At 28.9% G+C, this 25744-nt stretch overlaps 2 protein-coding genes across 3 annotated transcripts in view; both read left to right on the top strand.

Moving 5' to 3' along the window:
- Positions 1-3176, top strand: part of LOC111028314 — a 99059-nt gene extending 95883 nt beyond the window's left edge. The window contains exons 9-13 of the mRNA XM_022306904.1: positions 51-204; positions 272-436; positions 1848-1949; positions 2158-2262; positions 2487-3176. Of these exons, the coding sequence (XP_022162596.1) occupies positions 51-204; positions 272-436; positions 1848-1949; positions 2158-2262; positions 2487-2677 (717 nt within the window). The 3' untranslated portion in view covers positions 2678-3176. The remainder of the gene's footprint in view (positions 1-50; positions 205-271; positions 437-1847; positions 1950-2157; positions 2263-2486) is intronic.
- Positions 3177-7874: 4698 nt separating this feature from the next.
- On the top strand, positions 7875-25499 carry LOC111028364. Of its 2 annotated transcripts, none has more exons than XM_022306984.1 (3): positions 7875-8171; positions 10557-10598; positions 25203-25499. In XM_022306984.1, the coding sequence occupies exons 1-3, from the start codon at positions 8015-8017 to the stop codon at positions 25331-25333; spliced, it is 330 nt and encodes a 109-aa protein (XP_022162676.1). In that variant the 5' UTR covers positions 7875-8014; the 3' UTR covers positions 25334-25499. The 2 variants fall into 2 exon arrangements, with proteins under 2 accessions (XP_022162676.1, XP_022162677.1); XM_022306985.1 differs by lacking the exon at positions 25203-25499 and adding an exon at positions 10945-11215.
- Positions 25500-25744: the final 245 nt, after the last annotated feature.

Here is a 25744-nt window from a genome sequence, read left to right as displayed (position 1 = left end):
ATGTATTTTGTTAACCAAAATCATTTACATTTTAACGTTTTTTTTAATAGGAAAACCCAATAAAATTCCAAAAGAACTATGAATCTTCCGATTTCAATGACATTGATGGAACGTTGACCGAACTAAAAGAAATGCAACAGTTACTCCGAGACAAGTATAGCAAAAAAAGCATCGACTTGGATGAGGAAGATTACAACTCAAAACGTACTGACCGTAAAATTGACTTTGTTTTCACTTTTTATGAATAACCTTTTTATATTATTCTTTTCAGGAATTCGAAAAATCTTAGAAGCCAAACTGCGCATGTCTGATTCACAGTATAATCGACTTTTGGAAACGCTGACGGCTCCATCAGATTATACGTATGCCCAAACGATGATGGACGAAATCATTTATCAACTAGCTAAGCTCATGTTCAACCAGGGACTTTTTATCGGTAAGTCTCGTCAGTAGCTACAGATATATATATAATATTCAGGGGAGAGGAGTTACATAAGTTGTTAATCCCAAAGGTTTAATTTTATGTCATTTTTTTATTTTTTAAATTAAAATATCGAAGTTCTATTATCGGACGTAGTTCGGACTGGAGTTTCAATTTTAGAAAGCATACAAATATAGGGTATTTTTGAGCTGACTGACGTGGAAGCAATTAATTTTGCCTTCTTGTTTATGTTAATATTTAATTATTGTGTTACCGTGTTAAATTGTGTTTCACGGTGATCTGGAGGAATAAAACATAGAATTATAGGATGTAAGTCTTAAAATATCAACAAGCACGAGGTTTTGGATCGCAAAAGTATAAAATACTGTACTTAACTCGTAGAGATTATCACCAAACTATTTCCTTCAAAAAGTTAAGTGGAATGATTAAGCAAAAAAAATATCACTGTTATAGATATTTATAAATTTTTAAATCTATTCATATTTTATTCGTTCAGTGGCGTTGGTATTGTATCAACCAAAACCAGTAAAATCATTTAAAAAAAAAATGTTAAAAAATAATATCATAAATTCTTTATATATTGATTGATCGAAGTAAATAATAATATTACAATATATTACATTTTTAATATGTTTAAAATTTTGTATAATGTTATACCATCAAGTCTTAACACGGCGCTATGGGTATGCAATCTAAGGTCATATTAATAAATAATAATTTTAACCATTCTCATTAAAATATGATATATTTATAACAAATAAGTCTTAATAATTTCATAGTAAAGTCTTTATTATACATTGATAACTAGATAATGTTGCTGGCTATGATAGTTTGTATAAGATATTTTTTGTATTAGCTTTAACATAACCATGAAAAATTAAAATACCTCCTAGATTTAAATAAAACAATATAATATCTAGTTAAGAAAAATTTAGTTATTTTTTGTTATTGCAATCAAAGCACAAAATATATATAACTTTCGAGGACGACCGTGAATTATAATAATATTTAACATACTATTAAACCTATTTTACATGCCGAGACCTCAAATTAAAGTATAATGTTGATTGCGAAGAGCAAAAATATACACATAGTTATTTCCATATTGTGTACAAGATGTAAATACTCTACAAACTACTAACCAACTTTATAAACATTGAAAATGTAACATTATACGTGTGGGTTGTAAGTTTGTAAATAGTTGACATTCTAAAATAAATGTCGGTATAAATAGAATGCTTTCCTTTAAAATGAGCCATAGTTAAGACAAGAATACAATTTTCAGATCCACGACATATTTTTCTCTTTGCAAAAGCAAAAATCGATAATTTGGTCCTAATAAAATTATATTACAAAATTAACCGTCATTGATTGATGATATGGTTTGATGTTTTTCGCATTTTAGGCGGGTCGGAAGCTCAAGAATCTTTACAAAAGTTCACGGACTTCTTGGAAACAGAAGCGAGCCGGGGAAGAATTTCTAGAGCCCTTGAGAAAAAGATATTGGGTAAGTCAAAATACATAAACGGGCTGTCAAAGATAAATTGTAATATATATATATATTATATACTAGCCTTTCTGTTATTATAAATTACCCAAGAAGAAATATTGGTAGTTGTTATATGTACCTACCTTATAAGCATGTTCAGAAGGGACCATATAATGTTTGACTTATAAATAATATTATCGGTACTTATATTTGGTTTTCGTTTCAGATTTACTGATAACTTCGCTTTCGGATACATTGACCGAACATCCGGAACTGATGGCCGCCGCCAAAGAAGGTTTTAGCAAATACCTAGATGCCTACCCCAATCCAGGTATAAGATCGTATTGATAATAATATTTGGACTTGAGAACTTATTTAAATTATCATGTTAATCATTTAATGCCACTCGTTACAATTATTATAGATTGTCAGCAACAAAAATAATATTATAACGTATACCAATTTCTAAAATATTATAAAAGAGTTATAATGTAGTTGTTACTTGTTGCGAAGCGATCCAATACAAATGTTTATGGTTTTTCCGTGTACTTTTAGAATCGAACGATATCCACCAGATGAAAAATGACAACTTTTCTGCAAAGACGAGAAGAGACACCGAGACTCCAGCGAGAGGTCAGCAGAATACCGACTTGGAAACGACCGTGGTGAAACGGAGCGTGAAGACGTCTGGTATCGAAGACGACAAAGTCGATAGCGTAGTGGCGAAAAATAAAAAATATATATAAACATATTATTATATTAATCTCAACGTCGTAGACTATTAATTCAAACAAAAAAAAAAAGGAATCTCTCCTCCTGAATAAAAAAATTAGTCTCATAATATTCATCACATTTATATTCTATTATTTGATATAATATTATACATTTGTGTGTGTGCGTGTCTGAGTGTGACGTTCCCGACTACCACTTCCGTACCTATGTACTTCCTCGTCAACCTATATTTCTGTATTGCTGATAATCCCTCTTTTCCGTCGTCTCCCAACACTCAATATCCCGTTTAGGTAAAATTACATTTTTAAATATTATATTATACTTACAAACGACTCTATAAAATATATTATATTAAATGATATCTCTATTTTTTACGTGTAACGCGCGACGAAATCGTGTTGGGTGTGTGCAGTGCTATATTATACATTTTGTGATTTGTGATAATTTAATTATATTACTATATACATAACATTATATTATACCATTTATATAGTGTTTATCATATTTAAATAATTACCTATTATAATAAATATAGATATATGAACACATATATATACTAAATATTTATATGTCATATTATATAAAAAAAACATATTCGTACCATAGACCTATAAACTAGTTTATATTATGTCTATGATTCGTACATACCAGGGGTGGTGAACTTTATAGTATTTGAGTGTCGAAATCAAAAATCTGAGATTTTTTCGTAAGCAGGCTTGTCAGTGTGGAATAATTTATAAATACACACATTAATGATCCAATCAGATATAAGTTGTCAAGCTTAAACTTTACATTGTTCATTATTGCCATTGAGTATAATATTATATTGTACAATTTATACTCAACATTGTATCAAATACATATTAATATGGACACGTCATTTGTATTGATACATTGATTGAAATATAGTTAAGTATTAAGCACTAGAATAAAAAAAAAATTGAAATAGACATGTTTTTTGGATGTATTATTTATAAATTAGTTTTTTATGAAAAATTTCAAATTTTTTGCTGCTTTTTTAAAGCTAATAAATTAATCATAGGATAACAATTAGTAGATTTAAATTAAATACATGCTACACTACTAATATCTGTTTCCCTTCCTTAATGTCAATTTAATTAAACTCATTGTGTAAAATGCTAATTTTTTCATAGAAAAACATTAATTTGGAAGACTTTTTCACTCAATAAAATCAGTGTCGAGTCACATCTTCGGGATAGTAATAAAAATAATGTAGAATTTATTGTGAACGTTAAAAATGAATACCTACGTCAAATCATTTTCAATTAGTACTTCTGTTTTTTTTTTTCATAGAAAGTGAAATAATAATTATAAATTGAAAACGACTATTATCGATTAAACACTTATTTAAAAAAAAACAAATATAATAACTAAAACTAAAAATATAGTTTACTGAGCTAACGGAGTCTACTGATAACACTATTAGCCCCCCCCCCTATTCACACTTACACTCATGCAAGAATAGGAAACACTGGTAAGCGTTTAAACAGAAATATATTCAATTGAGTTTTCACTCAAAATTATCTACATATGCAACGCTGTGACATTAGTTCACCATCCCTGGTATATACTCCAAATACACAACAAATGTAGAGTCAGGGCTGTTTCGAAAAACAAACTTTTTTCCACTCGCCGTTTATTGTTTAAGATTAAAATTATTTAGAAACGGCTGACGATTGTTAATTATATTGTAAGTATAATATAATAATTCGTCAATATTGTTCTCGTTATACCGACTACTGTTGTATTCATAATTGTCGCGATGAGCATGATGTGCATCAACCTAACCGTAAGCCCTTAAATCCTTATGATATTTATATTTATATTTAGACAATTGAAGGGATGTGGTTAAATATTTTATCATATTATAGTAAATACTACTAGCTAATATACATATTATATGTGTGGAAACGATTCTTATATAGTTGAAATATTATATATGTTAGCCCTTTACAATATTTTATAATAGGTACATAATATATATATAATATAATTGTACAACGAAAGGCGTCCGAAAAATAAAACGAACGCAATTTAGCATTATACATAATTAATATCAAATTGTATTACTTTCCAGATTCACGTTGTAGTCAAGGTCCAATTTTACCTTATTATTTAAAATAACATATATTATATTATACAATAATACTCGCGTGTCCTGCGCCTATATAATATTGGTTTTCTGTGAATTAATTAATTATAAAATTATATTATATTATATTATATCACTATCGGTATATGTATTGTGTAATATTTTATTTATCACTATAATATATTATACAGACATGTTTAAATAGAAAACTGTATTATTATTGTGCTACCTATTCAAGATACCTGCAACAATTAGTGCATACTAACTGCAGCAATTTTAAACCATAGAAAAGGGGACTCAATTTGGTGTCGTTACTGAAATTTAAAATTTCTGATTATCTGATACTGAACATGTAGTCATTAGTTTTTAGAGAGCTAAGAGAGAAGTTTTTTTCTAAGAAACTGGTGACCAAACTCCCATTGATAACAATTCGGATTGTACAAAGTATTTATAGACGTTTAAAAATTGTTTAAGCATTTTTTCTATAAACGTCAATAAAACATTTTTCCTCCCTTTAAAAAGCTTGAAAATGTAATACGAGATCCCTCATAAAATGGTATGATAACTAAACAGTTAGAAACAGTTAAAAATTAAACTTACACAGACGCTATATTTTTTATAAGCATTTAATTTTTAAAACTTGACGAAATCTCGAATATTTATATATTATTTTGAAGTTACAAATGTATGAATAATTGAACATCATCCATTACAGTTAGTCACACAAACTCAACCATTTTATTGGATCGCCTGCATAGCTTCTCGTACTTTCTTTTTGACCTTCTAAGAATGAGTGAGATAGTGGATAGATTTTCAATTAGTAGATTTGAATGAGCGCGAAGTTTTGAGTGGAGTTTTATGTAATGGGATTTAGCTAAGTCGTTGAGGGTTGGAATATTGAGGTCTTTGTGGAGGTTTTTGCTGGTTACAACCAAGGGGCAGAGGCTATTAAGCGTAAACATATGGATTGGAAAGATTGCAAGGTTTTGGTGTTTGATGGCGTTGCTGATCCCCATAGTAGGATGCCGTAAAGCCAAGCCGGACTAATTATCGATTTGTATATCGTAAGTTTGTTTGCTAGAAAAAGTTTCCATTTTAATAGGGGTCTCAAGTGATGTAGTCTCGAGTTCACAGATTTACGTTTTTGTTTTAGATACGAGCTCCAGTCAAGGCGTTTGTCAAATATTAACCCTAGGTACTTTACTTTGTCTGATGAAGGAATTACTTTGTTATTAAACGTGACAGGTGGGCAATCAGAATTGCGCAATGAAAAAGTTACATGAGTTGACTTGTTTTCATTGATTTTTATTTTCCGCTGTGTTGTCCATAAGTTAATCACATTTAGGTGACTTTGGATCATCCGACAAGCAGTTCAGGAGTCCTGATATGTTGCTGAAATTAGAGTATCATCGCCATTGGTACGAAAAATTAAAAAAAAAAATATATTAATCTTTCTATGCGCCTCAGTATGACAGGTATAAATACTTAATAGTAAAAAATATTATTGTTGAGAAACAGTAATAATTATAAGTCAATTTCAACATTATTAATGAATTAACATTACTTTCTTAATCCGTCATCATTATATTTTTAAATATTTTTTAAGAGAATTTTTTATTTATTCTTCGTTTTTGTGCATTGATTGGGAAATTATATTATATATATTTCAATATATAGATGTAGTATAATACTTCTACGATTTAGAATACTAAACTGTAACATGTTTAATAGTTATACGTTTTATCTAATCAATAATCATATATTCAATAATAGGTAATAATACCAAATCAATAAGCATCTAACATACAACTGTTTGTGGTAATTTTAGATTTATATTGCTTTTTTGCCTCATTTACCTATAATGGTTTCCTATACTTTCTTAGCATGAATATGAGTTGTTATTTCGTATTCGCTGTTATTGTATCAGTAAGCAGCGGTATAGTGTATTCGTGTTCAATATTTTTAATTTGTATGTAACATTTTTTTTCCGTACATGTGTCTCTAACTTCTTATGCCTATGAACTGTAGTTTTTATCTGGTTAAGTTGGTTGTAGAACGACTAACATACTGCGATGAACCTAAAAAACGAATAACAGTTGTTAAGTTTTTATTTTTTTGTTTCATGTATATAAAACCTGAGTCAGTAACTAGTATGAAAAAAAACGGCGAGTAGGCTGTATAGAACATATAGATGTTTTAAACAGATGTATAATCGTAATACTATGTGACCTAGAAAAATATGACAAAACAAAAATAAGTTTCCAGAAGATTTTTGACTATGTTTATGTATAAAAATGCGTTTTATAGTTTAATAGAAAGAATGACTGATTTGAATTTATATTTTATACCAAATATAATTTCTGCAGAAATTTTAGCTAGTCACAAGCTAAACAATCAGCTGTTTCAGATAATTTACACAGTAAGTTACCATACAATAATTGTTTGAAGCCAGTTAGAGACCAATAGACTATTGAATAGAGACATTGAGTAATTGAAAAGGATCGAAGGAAAATATTTTGATCATTAAACAGTAACGAAACAATCAGTTATAAATCAGGGCGCAACCCGTACAATACGTCACGAGAAAGTCCTGAAAGCTACTCAAATGTGTTGCGTAAAAACCAAGAAGCGAATTTGAAATTTGAGACGTACATTTTCGTATTTCTAGGGACACTATTCCTATGCAGCTCACAACACAATACAACGCTACCACGCAGCCAGTAACTGTCATTATTCTAATATATAATAGTAACTGCATAATATTTTATGATATTTTATTTTAATAATTTTAATTTATCTACTACGGGTATTCATAATGCTTTAATACAAAATACAAATTAACTAAATTTATCACTAGTATTATATAAGTACACATACGTATATTTATTGAATTTGAATAAAGCATTAGTTTAGAAAATATGTAAAATTATGCATGCTAGTAAAAAAATATGTGTAGTAAATAATTCAGGTATGTGTTAAATACCTATACATTATTCCTGTTTATTTTTTTATTATTTCTTAAATTTATATTAGTTCAAGTGTAAAAATAAAAAACAGTGTTCAATAGTATTTTTTTTTTTTTTGGTTGTTTGGTTTTACTAAATAAATACTTTACTTTGAACATTATTTAGGACGAGGTATTCGGTTATAAAAGAGGCCCGGCAAGCATTATTTCTTTAATTTTATTTTATTGTTCAACGGTCACATTATTTTTATTATTAACTTATATTTAATTAAAATGTTTTCTTTTAAGGCTTATTTCGTAACGATTGCACTTAAAGTCACATCATTTTGGGATGTGCAAGCCACTAATGGTTCTAGTGGTGCAAGTAGAAGTGGTGGTTCGAGTTCAATAGCAGATCCTTCACGTCCTAAAGGGGTACTTCCCGAATACGGTGTGTATACGTTTATTAATTACGTCTATATCATATTATGTTATTGAGTATTTGTAAAAAAATTTTAGAATTATTTTTGAAGACTGAAATAAATTTTAATAATTATTGTCCATACATTTTTTAAAGTATTTATTACTGTAGAGACAAATAAAATATCATTCACGCATAAGTTGTTAACATGATGATTCACTTATAGCATGCTGACCAGATTTTTCTTCAATAGTGCAGTTATTTAAAACCTAAATTTCGGGTTATTTAAATAAAATTAAAAACCATATTTTCAATATCTTGAGAAATTTTTCACTGCTTAAAGAATGGAATGTGGAGATACAAACATTTGTTTTTCAAATGGGAAATGCAATTTTTCACCAGTTTTCTTCAAAATTCGAAGTTTGTAATTCAAAATTCGTATGTGTAGTTTTTTGGTTAATTAACTTTGTGTCCCAAGGATAAAAATTAAAATATCCAAAGGGGGTATTTTAATTTTAAAATATTAGTCATTATAATTTATCTTTCTACATTAATAATTTGTAAAAATGACCCAATTATAGTCGATACTAGTTTCAATATTACACCTATTTTACATTCTTGTAAAACCGTTTTTAATTATTTTTATCTAATTCCATCTACCTTTTCAAAAAAATTATCCACTAAATAATTTACAGTTAAAACTAGGGAGTTTTTCATCTGAATAACAGAGGTTTATACCACCACAGGACACTCTTAAATAGTACAGAAAATTCAAGAATTTGCAAAAATCATGTTTGAGTATATTTAAAAATTCCAGTAATCAGAATTCGAATAAATTTATTACTAAAGGATAATATATTAGTGATCATGCTTGATGAATCAACTTGTATATAGTATTATAATATTGGTATTCAAAATGTTACAATCAACGATTTGTTATAGAATCGATATTTTTTTGATTTTTATGAAATATTTAATCTTCTGTACTTACGCCGAATATGTAAAAACAAATTTTAGTACATCCAGCTGAAGTGTACTAAAAGTTATAACTTTTACAATTATTTTTTTTAGAGCCTATTATTATGTGAAAATTATTATCTTTTGATTTCTATAAATAGAAAACGTGATTTACGTATAATAATGTATTTTTTTTTTAGTTGAACAATTTTGCATAAGTAATATCTTTGACTAATTTTTAGTAGACAAACAGATTTTTTAAATATTTATGATATAAACTATAAAGTACCATTATAAAAACCGTGATGTTCTGTCTTAGTCTAATACATGTACGATTTTAGACGTGTTGCTTGCCAGTCGTACCAATTCATCTAATTAATTGCTAAACATTCATTTTAAAAACTTATTTTAATTTTAGTCATCAAGAATACTTGAGATCAAAGTTCAAATATTTTTGATATTCTAACCCCAAAAGTCTTAAAAACGTTACTTATATTAAAAAGAGTAACTAAACAATTGCCATACTCCAATTTTTGGGGAATTAAAAAAAAAAAACAATGTATCGAAGTTGATCACAAGGAGAATTGATGACAAATTCAAATTTGTTTTCAGAATTCTTATCGCTTCACTATATAAATCGATGAGTTTGGTAAAAGACACGTCTAACATCCTATGTCGCTCTAGTGTTCGACCAAGACTGTCAATCAAGGTATCGAATGATCGTTTCGACCATTTTTGACTGACATTGATTTCAATATAAACGAAGATATTATGTATTTAACAGCATTTCTAGAAAAGTATACTCATTTTATTAGTAAGTTAATTCAAATTAAAGGAAAGTTATTTTATTATAATTACATATTTTTTTTTTTAGAATATGTGACATATAGACATAATTATTATCATTGATTTGTATGTTCTTAAGTGGGCGTTACACTAAAATTTGTTGTCTCATTATTTCTTATGTTACGCATTTGTAAGACCGGAAGAACAATTAATATCGTGTAACGTTCTATTAAAGAGAAATCGAAGCTATTTTAATTTTATATACTTGGGAATTTGAGCATAACACAAAACAATAATTATTAATTTACTTAATATAAGTAATTAATTTTTTTTTTAAATTTTTTAATATTAAAATGTATCATTGAATCCACACAATCCTCTCACTGCTAAAACCAAATTCCTGACTAGACATTTCAATTTTCAACAAACTAAAATATCAATACGTTTGATTGATGTCCATTTTTCGAACACCCACTGTACCCATTGTATATTAGTACAACAATATGCAATCAATGATCCGAATGGTAGATTTTTTATTAAAAAATTACAAAATTTAAGTACTTCTGTTGCCTACTGGTGTATTAAACTTATCGTGTGCAATAAATTACAAAAAAAATAAAACTGGCTTGTGTGAAAACATTCTAGTACAATGGTAATGTTATTAAATTTCAGATGATGAAACAAGAGATAAAGAAATATACCTGGATGAAAATGGTAATTATTCAAGAAAACTTTCATTTTTAAGTATCAAATGTCGTGACTGTACACAATCATCTTAATAAAATTTATCCTAAAATTAAATTTCATATTCTGTATATTTTATACTTCTGCAATGAAACGTCATTCATAATTAATGTTACAAACTCTTAGATTTAATATTAAGAAAAATCTTTAAAATTAAAGCTAGGTTAGAAACTAAAACATTTTAATGATTGCATGTTGAAATACTACAATATTTAATAAAAATCTGCAGTGTTCTATCCAAAATAATTTTATTAATTGAAAACAAAATGTATCTACCAATGTATTATTATAATTTATTTGTTCTCTTTATTTTTAGGATTCATAAACCAGGGTACGGATTTTCATTATTTTTTTGTTAACGAAATGTTGTATTAATTAATTCATACGATTTGCTATAGTGCAGTAACAGTTTACAGATTATTATATTTCAATTGTCTATAATAAGACAATTCGAGAGACTTCGTAGTCCAAACTACTGATCCCGTACTTCCTCGATTTTTTTGTTCCCGCCGTTTTTCTACCAAGAGTCAACCACAAAGTTGAAAATAAAAGTATTTTATAAACTGAAAAAAAATTGTGTGTCAATTTTTATTTATTTGGGCACAGGTAGCAGCTGGCCAGTTTTTTTCATTATTTTTTTTAATAAAACATTGAGTTTTAAGCCAAAAGAGCCGTATATGATTATTATTATATTGTTGAGCCAGTAGGATATATTTATACTTTACGAGTTTCAGCTCAAATAACTGAGTATATTTGTCATTATCATTTTGTTGGGCCGGAAGGGCCATCTTTTTTTATAATTTTTGTATTATTTACAGTTGTATTCTGTACTATTTAAATTTGTATGACTATGCAAGCAACTCAAAGTTACCAGAAACCATGTAACCATTTATTTGATTTACCCTCCTACCATTAGTTTTAAGCCTTCACACACACACACATATATATATATATATACATATACACCTACACGTCCACCACTCACTAGCGCTCTTGAGTTTTGCTCGGCAATCCCTGCCACCTCTCTTCAGTGGTTAATGGTTACACATACATACACACAATGGTCGGTCGGTTGGTAACAAGGTGTAAGTAGTATCGGTGTTTGGGCACTATAATTGTTTGTTCCCGGCCCCATTATACCATAGTTTTTACTGTTTTTAGTCTATAGTTTTATCTCAAATTTAATATAATCTTAATTAAATACTTTTATTGACTAACTATTACTTCTAACTTTTTATAGAATATCCTGGTAAGTTATATGTCCACACACCATAATTTTTCCATATTTTTAGTTTTATTTCGATTATATACAATAAAAAAAATATTTGTTTTTTATTTAGTATTACTGGATTTTTACTCGAGTATGTAATTGTTCTGTTTTTTTTTTTAGTATTGCAAATTTGTCTAGGTATAATTTACTATATTATAACTTCCCGTGATACTTTTCTCCTAGCCTAGGCATTGACGAGTTAATATGTTAACATAATTCAATGAAATTATTTTAAACTTTCATAATATTGAAAAAAAAAACTGAAGATTAGAAACATTAGAGTACACTTCGTCCGTAAAGTCTTCTTTAAGTATAAGTTGTTATTTTCCAAAAGATCTAGTTCAAATTTGAAAATTAAAGTGTTTTATTTTTAATATATATGTATCTATATTTCAATGGAAAATTAGGTCGATTAAATAAGCCAGAGTTTCTTTAACTGTGTTCCGCGGAAACTTGAGTGCTCATTTTCTAACGAAAGATTAGTAGCGGCTAATAGAAAAAAACGAGTGTGTTGCAAGGGACACGTGGATGAAGTGAACATTTTTTTACAGAGGGTATGAAAATAATTTTTTTCACGGTCAATTGACGTTATTTTTGTGATGGAAAAATTAAAAAAAATAAAATAAACAAGGATATGCTTATAAACCAAATTTATTATTATTTATACTAGAAGAAACACGGTGACCGGCAGGTAAAATCTGATCATCTGATTGGGCCCGGTCGAGTACACCACCCCCTAACACTTTTTGATCTCAACAGCAAATCCTATAAATCTATTTTACTCAAAGGCGTCTAAAAAAGTTTCACTTTAAATAAATGCTTTTACTATATAAAAAAATCATTTTCTATATTAAATGGTAATGTGTATAGTCTATAGTCAAGCATTAATTTATTGTTGAAAGCTAAATAAAAACTAAAAGCTAAAATAATATAAAAGAGTAGGGGTTTCGCAATACAAGTGGACATCAAAAAGGGTCACACTGATAAAAAAATTGTATGAACCACTGCTATAAACCATAAATCAAAGTACATACCCCTTGTTTTATATTAAGCACACACAATAATGAAGCTATTTTAAAGCATTAACAGTACTCTAAAATGTGTACTTAGTAGGTATAGGTAAGTGGTAACATATACTATAACAGATAGGTGGTCACAACGAGGCTCGCGAGCCGCACGCGGCTCTTAAATCAATTTCGTGCGGCTCTTGTACCAAACTTAGACTAAAATTATTAAATATAAAATTTCATTAGAACCGTCAGATAGTAGTTTTTATTGCCGTCAATTTCGTTATCATTTCAGTCGTTATTAGGTATAGATTGGCACGGCAGTGGTGGTGACGGAGCTCTTAATATGTGTAGCCAAAAATAATCGCTGTGTGTTTCGTCCACGCCAGAGTTCCTTCATTTGATTTAAAATGAAAAATGTATCTTCATTTTATGAACATTGCTCTACAATGTGGCTCACCTCGAATTAACCTTATAAATTTGCGAAAAAAAGATAAAAAAGATAGGTGTAGTGGCCACCCTGTACTATAAGATAGTCTGTAATATTCTGTATAATCTATACTTATTACAAATACATAAAGTAGCGGAAGATAAAGTCAAAATGTTCTACTACATTGAACTAAACTATACAATTCATACCTATTGACTATTGCTTCTAATTGTTCTATTAATAACTACCCAAGATAAAAAATAATATTTTTTTCAGACTCTTTCAGTAAGTACCTATGTTCTTACTGTCCCATCTTCTTTAATGACTATATTATGACAAATCGATAATTAGTTACAACGCACATCGTATTTGTGGGTGAAACACGATTGCGGACGCTTCACCTTTTTTGCAACACGATTGCGGACGATCATTATAGAACAAAAGGTCTTATGTTGCATCCGAAAAATGACACGACTGCGGTCGAAATTTAATGAAACGTTGCCAAGTTGTGCGACGCGGTCTACCAAGCCCAAATATTATCAATTTTATAAAAGTTCTTAACAACACAGTTAAAAATTGAAAATCAAAAAAAGTAAAAAACAAGTGCTCAATATAATAATATAATATAAACATTTAAAGCTAAAAATTGAAAATCAAAAAAAGTAAAAAGCAAACGCTCAATATAATAATATAATATACACATTTAAAGTCAAGAGCTCAATATAATAATAAATTAATTAAATTTATATTTTTTTCTCCCTGTAATGACAACTAATTTTTTTTAAATATTGTATCACGTTTTGGTGATTTTTGTTATCATTATAGCTCTGAATAGTTAGGTTGATTCTATCTAAATCTTTTTTTGCCACCGATGCCGTCAAAATACTTGCACTACATACTTTATTTGTACATAACCATTTCAAAATTCCATCTTTCCGCAGTCGCCTAAATCCATATTTATTCGTTTTGTGTAGAACTAACTCTTTACCACGTTCTGATCACTCTCAGAATTTCCACATACCCACATTATCGAAGTATTATTTATAAATTGGGCAACATGTGTCCGCAATAATGTAATATTCGGGGGTCCGCTGATAAACTATAATCGTTCGCAATCGTGTCAATAAAAAGGTCGCCCCGATAAGAACCGTCCGCAGTCGTGTATCACCGGTATTTGTAATTGGTTTAAGTTCTTGTTTATTTAAACACAGTCTAGATTTTTAAAACATTTGGATGTTATGCATACAAAAAAAATTCTAATGTGTAATTGAAGCGACATCGATTAATAAGATATAATATCATAGTTTATCGTTTTCAAATGTTTTTATAACTACGCTTTTCTTTTTAATCAACATTATTATTTATTTTTCATTAAATGTTTTATATGTTCACTAGTGAGAAGTGAGCTTACCTTGGTGAATCATAGCATATTATATTGTTTGAAGTGATTAACTATGGACAAGTTACATAACAATTACTTGCATTTTTTACTCTCAGTTACTCCATGATATTGAGAACTTGAAAAGATTTAAGTTCAATACATTTAAAAATCAAATGAATATTCAAGCTTTTTTCGTTTGAGAATTTACAAGCGGTTTCTTGTATAAGAGTCCCTACTCACGAGCTTTTAAACAATCCACCTTGGTTTTGAAAATATAAATAGTATAATTGCTCATGTTATCTCGAGGGATTTTTAACGCTTATCTCAGATAATATGACTTATATAAATGGATAATCTTTAAAACACGAATAACGTGTTACGTTCACATCTTCATAATTTTTCTATATAATAAATGTATAATTTATGTCAATGTATTTCAAAAAAAATATCATTCTAATTATTCTATTTAACTATTTCAAGAGGCAAGATCGAGTTAGACCTTCAGAACAATATTATAATTTTTTCTTGTCTTCATAAATTCGTGATTTGATTCGTTTCTTTTCAACAAATTCTGTTTCTCGTATCCAATATCGTTTTGACTTTTTCACTTGGCTAATGTTTATTTGTTTGATTTGATTTACTGCATTCTGTAAAATAAGAATATGATAAATTAACTTAAATTAACTGTGATGCATTTGGGGTGCGTCAAAAGTGCAATGTTTAGCCAATAAAAAACGCAGAACGCACTGACAACTCATTCTGGACGCACTCGGGACATTAAAATATAAGAATAATTTTAAGAAGTCCTCAGGAAATTCCTAAAAATGAAACATTCATCATTTGTGGCAACATATTTGAGAGTTGTTGAGTTTAATCTCATTAACTGAAAATATGTCCATTAAATTATGGAACAAAAATCTTGGTATGTCCACAATGAGTTGCCAAATTATAAGAATAATCTCCTATTGAATATTTTGAAATCATGATACTTCAAAATGAATTCTAAGTCATCACATATTTTAACTTACATAAGTAACGGTAACATTATATTTTTTTTTTCTAGAGGAAATTTGTACGTAAATATCGTGTTGTCTAGCTAAATTAATAGATTGATGAATTTATTTGTATGAAATTTTAAATTTGTCTTAACAAAATGAATATGATTTTAACCAAAAGTTACTAAATCTAACTATATTCTTAAGTAGAGTTTTAATGTGGATATCTGAACGTACACAAACATACTAGCAACAACCATCCTTCTCGAGGTTTAAAAGAAACCAACTTCCGAAGAAAAACCCGACAGAACATTTCGAATGATTCGATAACATAAACAGAGTTAATTAAACATTTGAGATAATCTAGTGTGGGCAGTGTGGCACATAAGCATTCAAAACACTTTATTCCAGTTAATCCACGATTAACGCCAATCACCGAACATCAACGATCAATCACAGATATTCTCCAATACGTAATGAGACTGCCAAAGAAGGAAAAATCAAAGAGTTTTGACCGACCTTCGGGTGTGACTTTTATAATTCTAATGACCCTTCGTCCAACTCCAGGGGAATACTTAGTGTTACGAATATAGTGAACCCAAGGCCTTGAGCTATTTTCTTTATAATGTTTGGGAAGTTGATTGTAAGCCTAACAACACTACGTCGTAAAAAATTATATTAAGTAACCATAAAATAATTCTCGAAACTCGACAAGCGGAAAAAACCTTAACCGTAAAATGAAATAATGTGTTATGTAATCTCATGAAAAACAAAGAAAAGAAATAATTTTGTAACCGTCTTAGCCTATACTGATGACATACTTCTATTAAGAAACAAACTAGATGAATTTAGAAGCTTAAGAACAAAATAAAAAGATTCCGTTTAATAAAATATGATACTAATGGATAATCATGGAATTGCTACGTCAGACTGGACTTTGGACAAATAATAATGGGGAGGTTTCTTAGGGGTCGCTCAGTTTCTGAATGGCTCATCTTTAAGCTGCTTAGAAGAAATAAGAACAAATCTGAATTCACGTTTGGTACCCACTCACAGCTGGTGACACTGGTCTCCGATTCTTATCAACAGCTAGTACTTTGAAATACCATTGTAATTGCCATAAAATAATAAATTATGGAAAGAAATATATTATTTTGCCATCATAGTGTTCATAAAGTGTTACGTAAATAACTACAGCAATAACTAATAATAATAATTAAAATAATAGTAATTGTACTAATGTACAATAGATAATATTATGTTAGTATTTACGAAGCTACAATGACCAGCTGTTCTCGGTGACGCTATGAGTGATAACTGGTTTTTATGATTAGACGATGAGTGAGAGGGTTGAATAACGGCGACAAAGTGCCACCAACGTCTATAATGTTCACACTCATAAATATGTAGATACCTGATACAGAGACAAAGCCAAGCGTATTCAACGTGATAACGGTTATGATGGACGATGGGCAAGCCTACATCACTGCTGTATGTGGATAACGGTATGTCTAGTAGAAGAGGTCCTGAAGTGAATATTGGCACATACATTTTATTGAAGTGTCTAGACCCAATGACACTGACACTGTCCATTCGGTCCGGTAATTATATGTGTCCATTGAAGATGAGTGTGTGTTAGCTGCAGTTATAACAATAATTTATGCGGCACGAGCATATGTGTCTTATTGTGTAGAAAACTAGTGTAAGAACTAAGTCCAATGGGCAATAAGAGCTTGTATGTTTATGATAAAAAAGTGAGAAATTAATCTCCTGAAAAAATTTATATTTTTAAATAAGATCTTTTGGTTTAAGAAGTATAAGATTTTTATTACTTATGAATATTAATGGTCTTATAATTATTTTCCAGGTAGAGGTATGAACATCCACCGGAATTTTTATTTCATTGATCTTTACAGCTTATTTTTGTTTGAAAATGTCTGAGTAAATTTACATAAGCAATATTTCCTTTCTCAAAATTGATTTTTAATCAATTTTAAATCATAGAAAATGAACATTTCAAACCTAGACGTTAAAAACGCTATGAATTATGGCCGAGTATGACCTTTCTCGAATGTAAATGTTATTAGGCCAGCTACATTGTGTGAAGCTATAATTCTAATTTTTCGTTACTCGGTTTTTCATTACGATTCCGGTAAAATTTTCAGTTTGGTATGATAAGTATAAGTACAAACATTATCCTTACCTAACCCGATCTCACCTATACAAAATTATAGTTTTTAACATTATGTCCCTCAAACATGTTTTGATTCTACAAAATTAGTGACGTATTTGAGCATAAGGCCTTAAAATAATAAGATCATTTATTTATTTTTTTAATTGTGGAGTAGTTGTGATAGTTGTGGCTTACAAAGTAGTAAAAAGTTAGCTAAGAATGTAATATTTTAAATAATTTATTAATAAACTATGTTCTTACTATACAAATAAGATCAAAATCAGATTTATTTTTATTTCTAAAAATAACAATTAAATTTCAAAGTTGGTCTCCTACTGAACATTTTGTAAATGTATTGAGAAATTTTCGAATAAATATCTAGATTTGCTTCTTAATCATAACATATCATAAATAATTTATAATTACTATACTTATAAATTACTACCTACTGGGTATTTTCTTTCTAGCTGAGAATTATAACGGTCCTGGTATGTTGTTAAATTTTTAGTAATTATTTTATTTTAGTAGTAGGTTCTATAATATTAGGTGAATCTCACTTTTACAATTAGTTCAAAACTCCAATGTTAATCTTAATATTATATTAAATATAGTTTTAGTAGTTTGGGGAATTAAATTTTTGAAGTACCTATATTTTCAGTTATAATTGTTCTTAAAAAACTGTTGCCTACTATTTAGTATTTACTAATTGTAAACTTTCAATTGTTATCCTAATAATCGCGTGTTTGCATTTTTTATTTAAATCTAAAATTTTATGGCAGTACCGTATTCTGAATATTATGTAATTGATAACTTTAATTTTTATTTCATTCCGGGTAAGGGTGGTACGTAATCAGTTTTATTTTGAAAGAGATTGTTGTCTCAAGATCTTTATTGTTATAAAGATTTCCATTAAAGAATGTAAGAATTTTCTTATGATATTTTTTCTATTTATTAACTGTAAATTAAACATATTCACCTTTTGTAACATGTTGACTATGGGTTGTTAAAAAATAAAACCAACCAACATTATGACCAACCGTTGATATTATATTAATTTACATTTTCATAATTATTGTTTTGGATTTAACAGTAGAAGAAAGTACGTATATATTATATTTTATTTCATTTCATTTTGTGTTAAATGTATTTATAACCATTGATTTGTATATTTCACACCACACTATTTCTTAAAATATGCATTTAAATACTCTTATGGTCATCTATTTGATAATTTCTATTAGATCTAGTATGGTGCAACGGTCAAAATTCCAAATCAGATTTGGTGCATCAAATAATTTAAATGCATGCTAATGATGTGTTAAATATTGGGGTAGCAATATATTTTGTATAATGGCAGAGATACTAGTATTACTCAATGCCATTAAACAGTTAACTGAAAATTTAAAAAAAAAAAAGTTTTGTTTGTAACAAAGTTACTTAATTGTATGACATATTATAGTACCTAGTTATACCAAAAACAATATTAACCTGTTTATTTTTACAGAGATAGGAGGAGCATACATACAATTTCTCATAAGAAGTACGTTAAATAATTGTATAATACAATTAATTACCTAGCTGACTAGTGGAACTAATGTAATTATTTAGCGAAAATTACAAGTATTCTGTCGTACAACTTTTCGTTGTCGGTTTTTTTCAAAAACTTTTTTGGTGTTTTTTGAAATATTTAGACGGCTTTTCGTCTTTTCGACCTTTTTGCTCTATTCGCAGAGTTTGTTCCTTTAAAACTCGAGGATAAGCTGTTTGTACTCAAATTTGGATCAAATACATAACAAACCGATTGTCTTCGAATCAACCCAGACTTCGTCAATTGTGTTTTTTTTTATTGATTGCAACAAATATTGCTTAATATTATTATACATATTGCTAATAGATATGTCAATGTTTTATTATACAAAAGCATAATATTGACATCTCAGTGATAATTTTGTAATTATTTACACTAAGAATAATGGTCGGATCATTAATTTTCTCTAACAAAATTCCATTCAAACAGGATATAAATACATGAGTGAGTACAATACGTATATAATTGTTGTAGGAAAAAATGGTATTCGTACACACGCCGAATACATACAATAATATCCGATTTAAGGTTTTATGACTCATAATTCATTCGAATTTAATTGGTTAAACAATGTATAATACTTTATTCGTCACTGAATGGAAATGGTTTAAAATAATTTAAATGCTCAAATTTTGAGATAAAAAAAATATTTGAATATTTTATGTTAGGTTATACGTCAAATAAGCGAGATTGTATAAGCGTCAACGTATTCTGTCGATTACAGTACGTCCCATAATTCAGGTTGGGTTAGGATGACGTGGTCGCCCGTAACTTTTGTTTTTTATCAATTTTTTTGCATGATTTTTTAAAGTTCTAATACTGATTATATCTCCATTATATTACCATATTGTATGTTTGTATTATGTATTTTTAATACATTATTTCGTGTTTTCTATGATATATAGATATGATTTTTTTTTAATGACTAGTGACCATACCAACAGTTGATGTGCGTAAATAGACTTATATTTTAAGTAGAACAGCTGACAGCTTAGTTAATATTATAAAGCCCATGCCATAAAACGCGTAATTCAGTTGTCTGCCAGAGGCGACGTGGCAAACAAGTGACCGTGACGGCCAATGAAAAAATTTAATTTTTTTTATGTTTCATTTGTTTTTTATGTGGCCTAACCTTTACGAAGCACGATGACCAATTAGATGCTTTCTTATGGCAGCGTCGTTATCTGCGAACGCTTCCGCTTTCTGTACCCCACGATTTAAGATAGTACTATCTTAAATCGTGCTGTACCCGTAGCTTTATGCGATAAGACCTTATCAAGTCTACAAATTATCTTGAATTTCAAATAATTATTATTGTATTTTTTCTTTTTATGGAGAATTTTTTACAAATATAAGTTGTATGTTATGTGGCTTATTTGTAAGGCGCAGTCGTACGCTCAATCTGCGGATTGTCATCAATTATGTTTGTCAAACCGGTTTTTAGCAACACATCCTTGCCACACATACGCAAACACGTGTTACAATCTTACCAACATACAACCCTACTAAACAAAAAAATTCCCTACACTCAATGTCCTATGTTGCCGCGTTTTCCCAGTAAAAATAAAAATATGTTTATATTTACTGCAGTAGAACAACTTCAAAACAGACCCAATTTTAGTGTCCTGTTGTTCAAAATAGGCTCCCTAAATCAATTTTGTTGATTTTTGAATTTAATTTTTATCACGAATTTCAAATAATAATTGTTGGGGTATACTTTTTATTATTACAAATTCGTACTTTGGTGTAAAATTGTAATTTAGTTTGTTGTCTTTAATAAAGAACCGTAATATAATACGGCGAGCGTTGTAGGCAGAACGATAGCTATGAGCCTATGACGCTACTAGCGAGTTATACTAAAAGTGCCATAAGACGTCCGAGTGACATCGTATCTTTGATTTTAATTGCGGTACCGGTCTACCTGATATTGTAGCGATATTACTTAGTTTTCCCAGCTCCTACATTAATATTTGAATTTTTTTCTTAATTTTACTTAATTTTTCTGGAATTATTATTGTACGTAGCATAAATTATACATTTCACGAGGTTTTTACGTTATTTTAAAAATGTTGAACTCTACTCTGCCTATATTATTATTGAAACTATTTTTATATATTACGAGTATAACCTTCAATTAGTATTTATACGTTTTATATACAAAAAAAATTTAAATAATATGCTTTTTGTTCAGCTGAATGTTAATCAGTTTGGTCAGTGCATAATATAAGTGCAAGTAGGTTTAAACGGGCGATTGTAAATTCCACCGATTTACAGGTAGTTGATTTTAGGGTTGGATTTATAACATGTAAACTCCACCGATACTTTTTTTTTACCTTAAAATAAAATATAAATTCCACCAGTACGTATTTTTGACCTGAAAACACGTAAACTCCATCGATGGTAAAATCCACAGATTACTACTATTTTTAGTAGTCACTAGTATTTTTATTTTCTTGAATAATGAACATGATAATATTATGTAAATATGTTTGGTCGGGATTTTAAACTGTCGGTATTATGATTTGTCGGCATTTTAAACAGTCGGTACTGTACTTTGTCGGGATTTGATGTGTCGGGATTTTACATGTCGGGATTATAATTGTCGGGATTTCGACCCAAACCCTTTAAGTACAGCTACACATAAACTTTCGACAGTCTTATCTAACCGACATCTCAACGACGGCGGACACTATCATAATATATTGAGTATATTATATCTTTCGCGAAACGAATGCATTAGATAAAATATTTTCGAAGGCACATTTTAGTTTGTGAGTTCATCCGTTGATTTCAAAATGAATACACTAACCGAAATAATCAGTGAACGTGGCCAAGTTTTGCTTTGCTTAAATAGTTTTAAGTTTTACAAACAAATACTCTTAAAATTTGATGATGAAAAGTGGTGATGTGAAAACAAAAAGTGTACCGCGGTATTAAAAACGATTAATTCTGGAAAAAATCGAACAATAACTTTCCAACAAACACTACATACTCACGAAGCATTAACCAAAAATACACTACAACGGCAAGTATTAAGTACTGGTGCAAAACGAAGGGTGATAGAGGACAATTGTAAAGCACCGAGAAAAATAATCAAACTCACATTGGATGAAAATTCATTGGATGGATGTAAGAGTCAAATACAGGTTAGAGGTGTGACCAATGCTAAGAGAAATTTGTATAATGCTAGAAGAAAGACAATACCAAAAATACCTAAAAGTTCGTTTGACGTTCATAATTTTTTAAACGAAACTCGATGTATGACGAGTAGAAATGAAAATTGTCTTCAATATAATAGTAAAGAAAATGGTATTATTGTATTCTGTTCGAAAATAAACTTTAAGGCTATGTGTAAAACAGAAATATTGTTTACAAGGATGGAACATTTGCGTAATTGCGTATTGCGTAAAGCATTTTTTGCAGCTATTCACCATACATGGATACTTAAATGGCCATTACATTCCTTTTTGTTTTTGTGTATTAAAAAATAAACACTTGTCACTTATTTTAAATGCTTTAAAAACACTAACGAAATATATTCATCATATGATTTTGTTTTTGAACCAAAAAACATCATTATTGATTTTTAAAAAGCAATTCACAACGTATGTGATTTAATTTGGCCAAATGCGAAATTGATGGGTTGTAGGTTTCACATTACACAAAGTTGGTGGAGAGCAATGCAAAGATTTGCAGGTTTAACGTAAGACTATAAAACAAAAACTGAAGTAGGTGATTGGCTTAGAATTTGTTTTGGATTAGTGTTTTTAGACTCCGAAGATGTTTCTAATTTTTTTGCAATAGAATTAATGTCTTTAAAGCCTGAAAACTCAAAACTTACACAATTTGCAGATTATAAATTAGACACCTACATTACAGAAGAAGCATTATTTTCACCAAATATTTGTGCTCAATGTAGTGTTGAATTGAATTTAACAACGAATGCATGCGAGTCGTTTCGCTCACATTTAGCTCAATCCTTTGAGAACACACATCCAAATATACATCACTTTACAAAAGCTTTATTAGATATTCAATCATTCACTTATATTAAATTAAACAGCATTAACGAACCTAATAACCAAAGAAATTCGCAATCAAAAACACGCCAAAAATATTTGAACACCATCATTTCGTCATTCAATGAAAACAATAATATTAACATTATGCAGTTCGTCAAAGCTACATCGAAACATTATCAATCCAAATTTTAAATTTTCTTTGTGTAATTTTTTTTACTTTTAACTTTAAATTTTTTTAATTAAATATTAACTAGGTATTGGTCATTATTGTATTTAAATAATTATATATTTTTTTATTTTTTTTTATTATTTATTATATCTTAAATTCTTAACTAACTATAATGATCATTCTTGATTATTATATGATTTTTTTATAAATTGTACAATAATTGTTTTAAAATAAATCTGTATCCTCATAAATGATATAATCTTACTTACGGTGGAATTTTCATCTGGTAAAAAAAACGTACAGGTGGAATTTACATGAAAAAAGGTCTAAAAAGGTCGCAATCGGTGGAATTTACATGCACTCGTTTAAACATAATATGCTGTGTGCTGGGGTGGGAGAGGGCGGTGTGAATCAAAGAAGCTACCAAACGATTAAATTATGCTACTTTACACATCGTAATTATATTATGACGTTATACAGTTGTAAAACAAAGGATTGTGAAATCTGAAATTCATTGATATAGTTATATTGTGATTGCCATTTATAAAGTTATTCGTTAGAGTACGAGAGATGTTTTCGGTTTATTAATTACAGCTAGCGAGTTACCAAGCCGGGTCTTAAGTTTTTGCAAAATACTTTTTTCACTTTCCACCACTTATCGAATACCTGATAATATATGTTGTGGTAAATCGTCCGCTCACCGGCGTGGTCAGATTGTCTATACCAATATGACTAAGTTTAAAGTTAATCCGATTTCACTGGAGGTGACTAACTCAAGCTCTAAAGTGGCTTTCAGATTTACGCTTTTAGAAATTCATAAAAGTTCAAGACTAGACATTATCCAACCTTCCGAGGTTCAAAAAAAGGTCATATTACAGAGTTAGTGATACCTATCATCGGTTATTTTTTGCACGGAAATTCCTATTTTTACTTTACAGCCTGCACACATCGTCCACCACCGGTCGATTGCCCTTGGTGACAAAGTTGAACGATAATTGATTTTCACTCGAGGTGACCTACAGGTAGTACTCACCTAATTATTATAATAACTCTGTATCCAAAACCGGTACCCACTTTCAGCTAACAAGGCGGAGGGGGGGGGGTCTTGTGGTAAAAAAATCTCTGTGAGAATGAACTCATAGTTTTTCCAGCTCAAGTAAATGTCTTAACAAGAATAGGTTATCAGGGAACTGATATTACTTGGCGAGTCTTCTGTGTTAAGACTGATATTTTTGTATTTATATTGATAACATTGTTCCGTCTCTGTTAAAATGTATTAGTAAGATTAAAAAAAATCAGGAATTTTTAAAAAATAATTTTATAGTTACCTAAAGTTACTTAAGAAAACTCCGATATTTCCATGTAATAGTAAAGATAATTATAATTAAATTGCCTTGTGTCGCATAAAACGTTGCCTGGTTACCGGCAAACAATTTCCTGTATATACTTATACATACAGTCGAGTTCTCGGAGTTTGTGGAGAAGCAATATCTAATGCAGCACATAATCAATAATTCTAACAAAAAATTTATTTTGCAGATGATGATCGGCAAAATCCGTTTAAAGAATTCTGTTCTTATTTTAGTATAAACTGCGTTGAACTTTTTAGCAAAAATTTTAATATTCCTGCTTTGAGTAATAGAAGTGTTCAGATAAATTTAAGTGGATAATAATTAATACAATAATATGTTTACTTGACTATATATATAATTATACTGTTAACTCTTAAGTCTTAACATGGTTGTATTTTAACATTTTTTTAACCTATTATTAAGCTATTATTAAGCTACTATGTATGTTATGTTACAAGTAAAGCAAAACGTGTACCTACAACAGTTCCACACAACATTTTTCAATATAACTCATTGAATAAATATTTGTTTTTCGTTTAATTGATAATATTTAATTTAAAATATTTTTAATACACTTAATAAATATATACTAGTATACATATATATATTTTTTAGAATTTATAAATATTTAACTAATGTATAATATTTGATATATATTTTTAAAAATATATTAATATTTATTAAATTTATCAAATCAAATATTTTTAAATATAACTTATTAAATATTAA

Source organism: Myzus persicae, unplaced genomic scaffold (assembly GCF_001856785.1).
Source record: "Myzus persicae strain clone G006 unplaced genomic scaffold, MPER_G0061.0, whole genome shotgun sequence".
Lineage (NCBI taxonomy): Eukaryota > Metazoa > Arthropoda > Insecta > Hemiptera > Aphididae > Myzus > Myzus persicae.
The sequence above is the reverse complement of the archived record's forward strand: the minus strand, read 5'-3'. Positions and strand labels throughout refer to the sequence as shown.

Excerpts from the sequence above, each read along its gene's own strand:
- LOC111028364 (XM_022306984.1), top strand. The coding sequence starts at position 8,015 with ATGTTTTCTTTTAAGGCTTATTTCGTAACGATTGCACTTAAAGTCACA. Across the intron at positions 8,172-10,556 it reads AGGGGTACTTCCCGAATACG|ATGATGAAACAAGAGATAAA; the intron begins GTGTGTATACGT and ends ATTAAATTTCAG. Across the intron at positions 10,599-25,202 it reads AATATACCTGGATGAAAATG|ATGATGATCGGCAAAATCCG; the intron begins GTAATTATTCAA and ends TTTATTTTGCAG.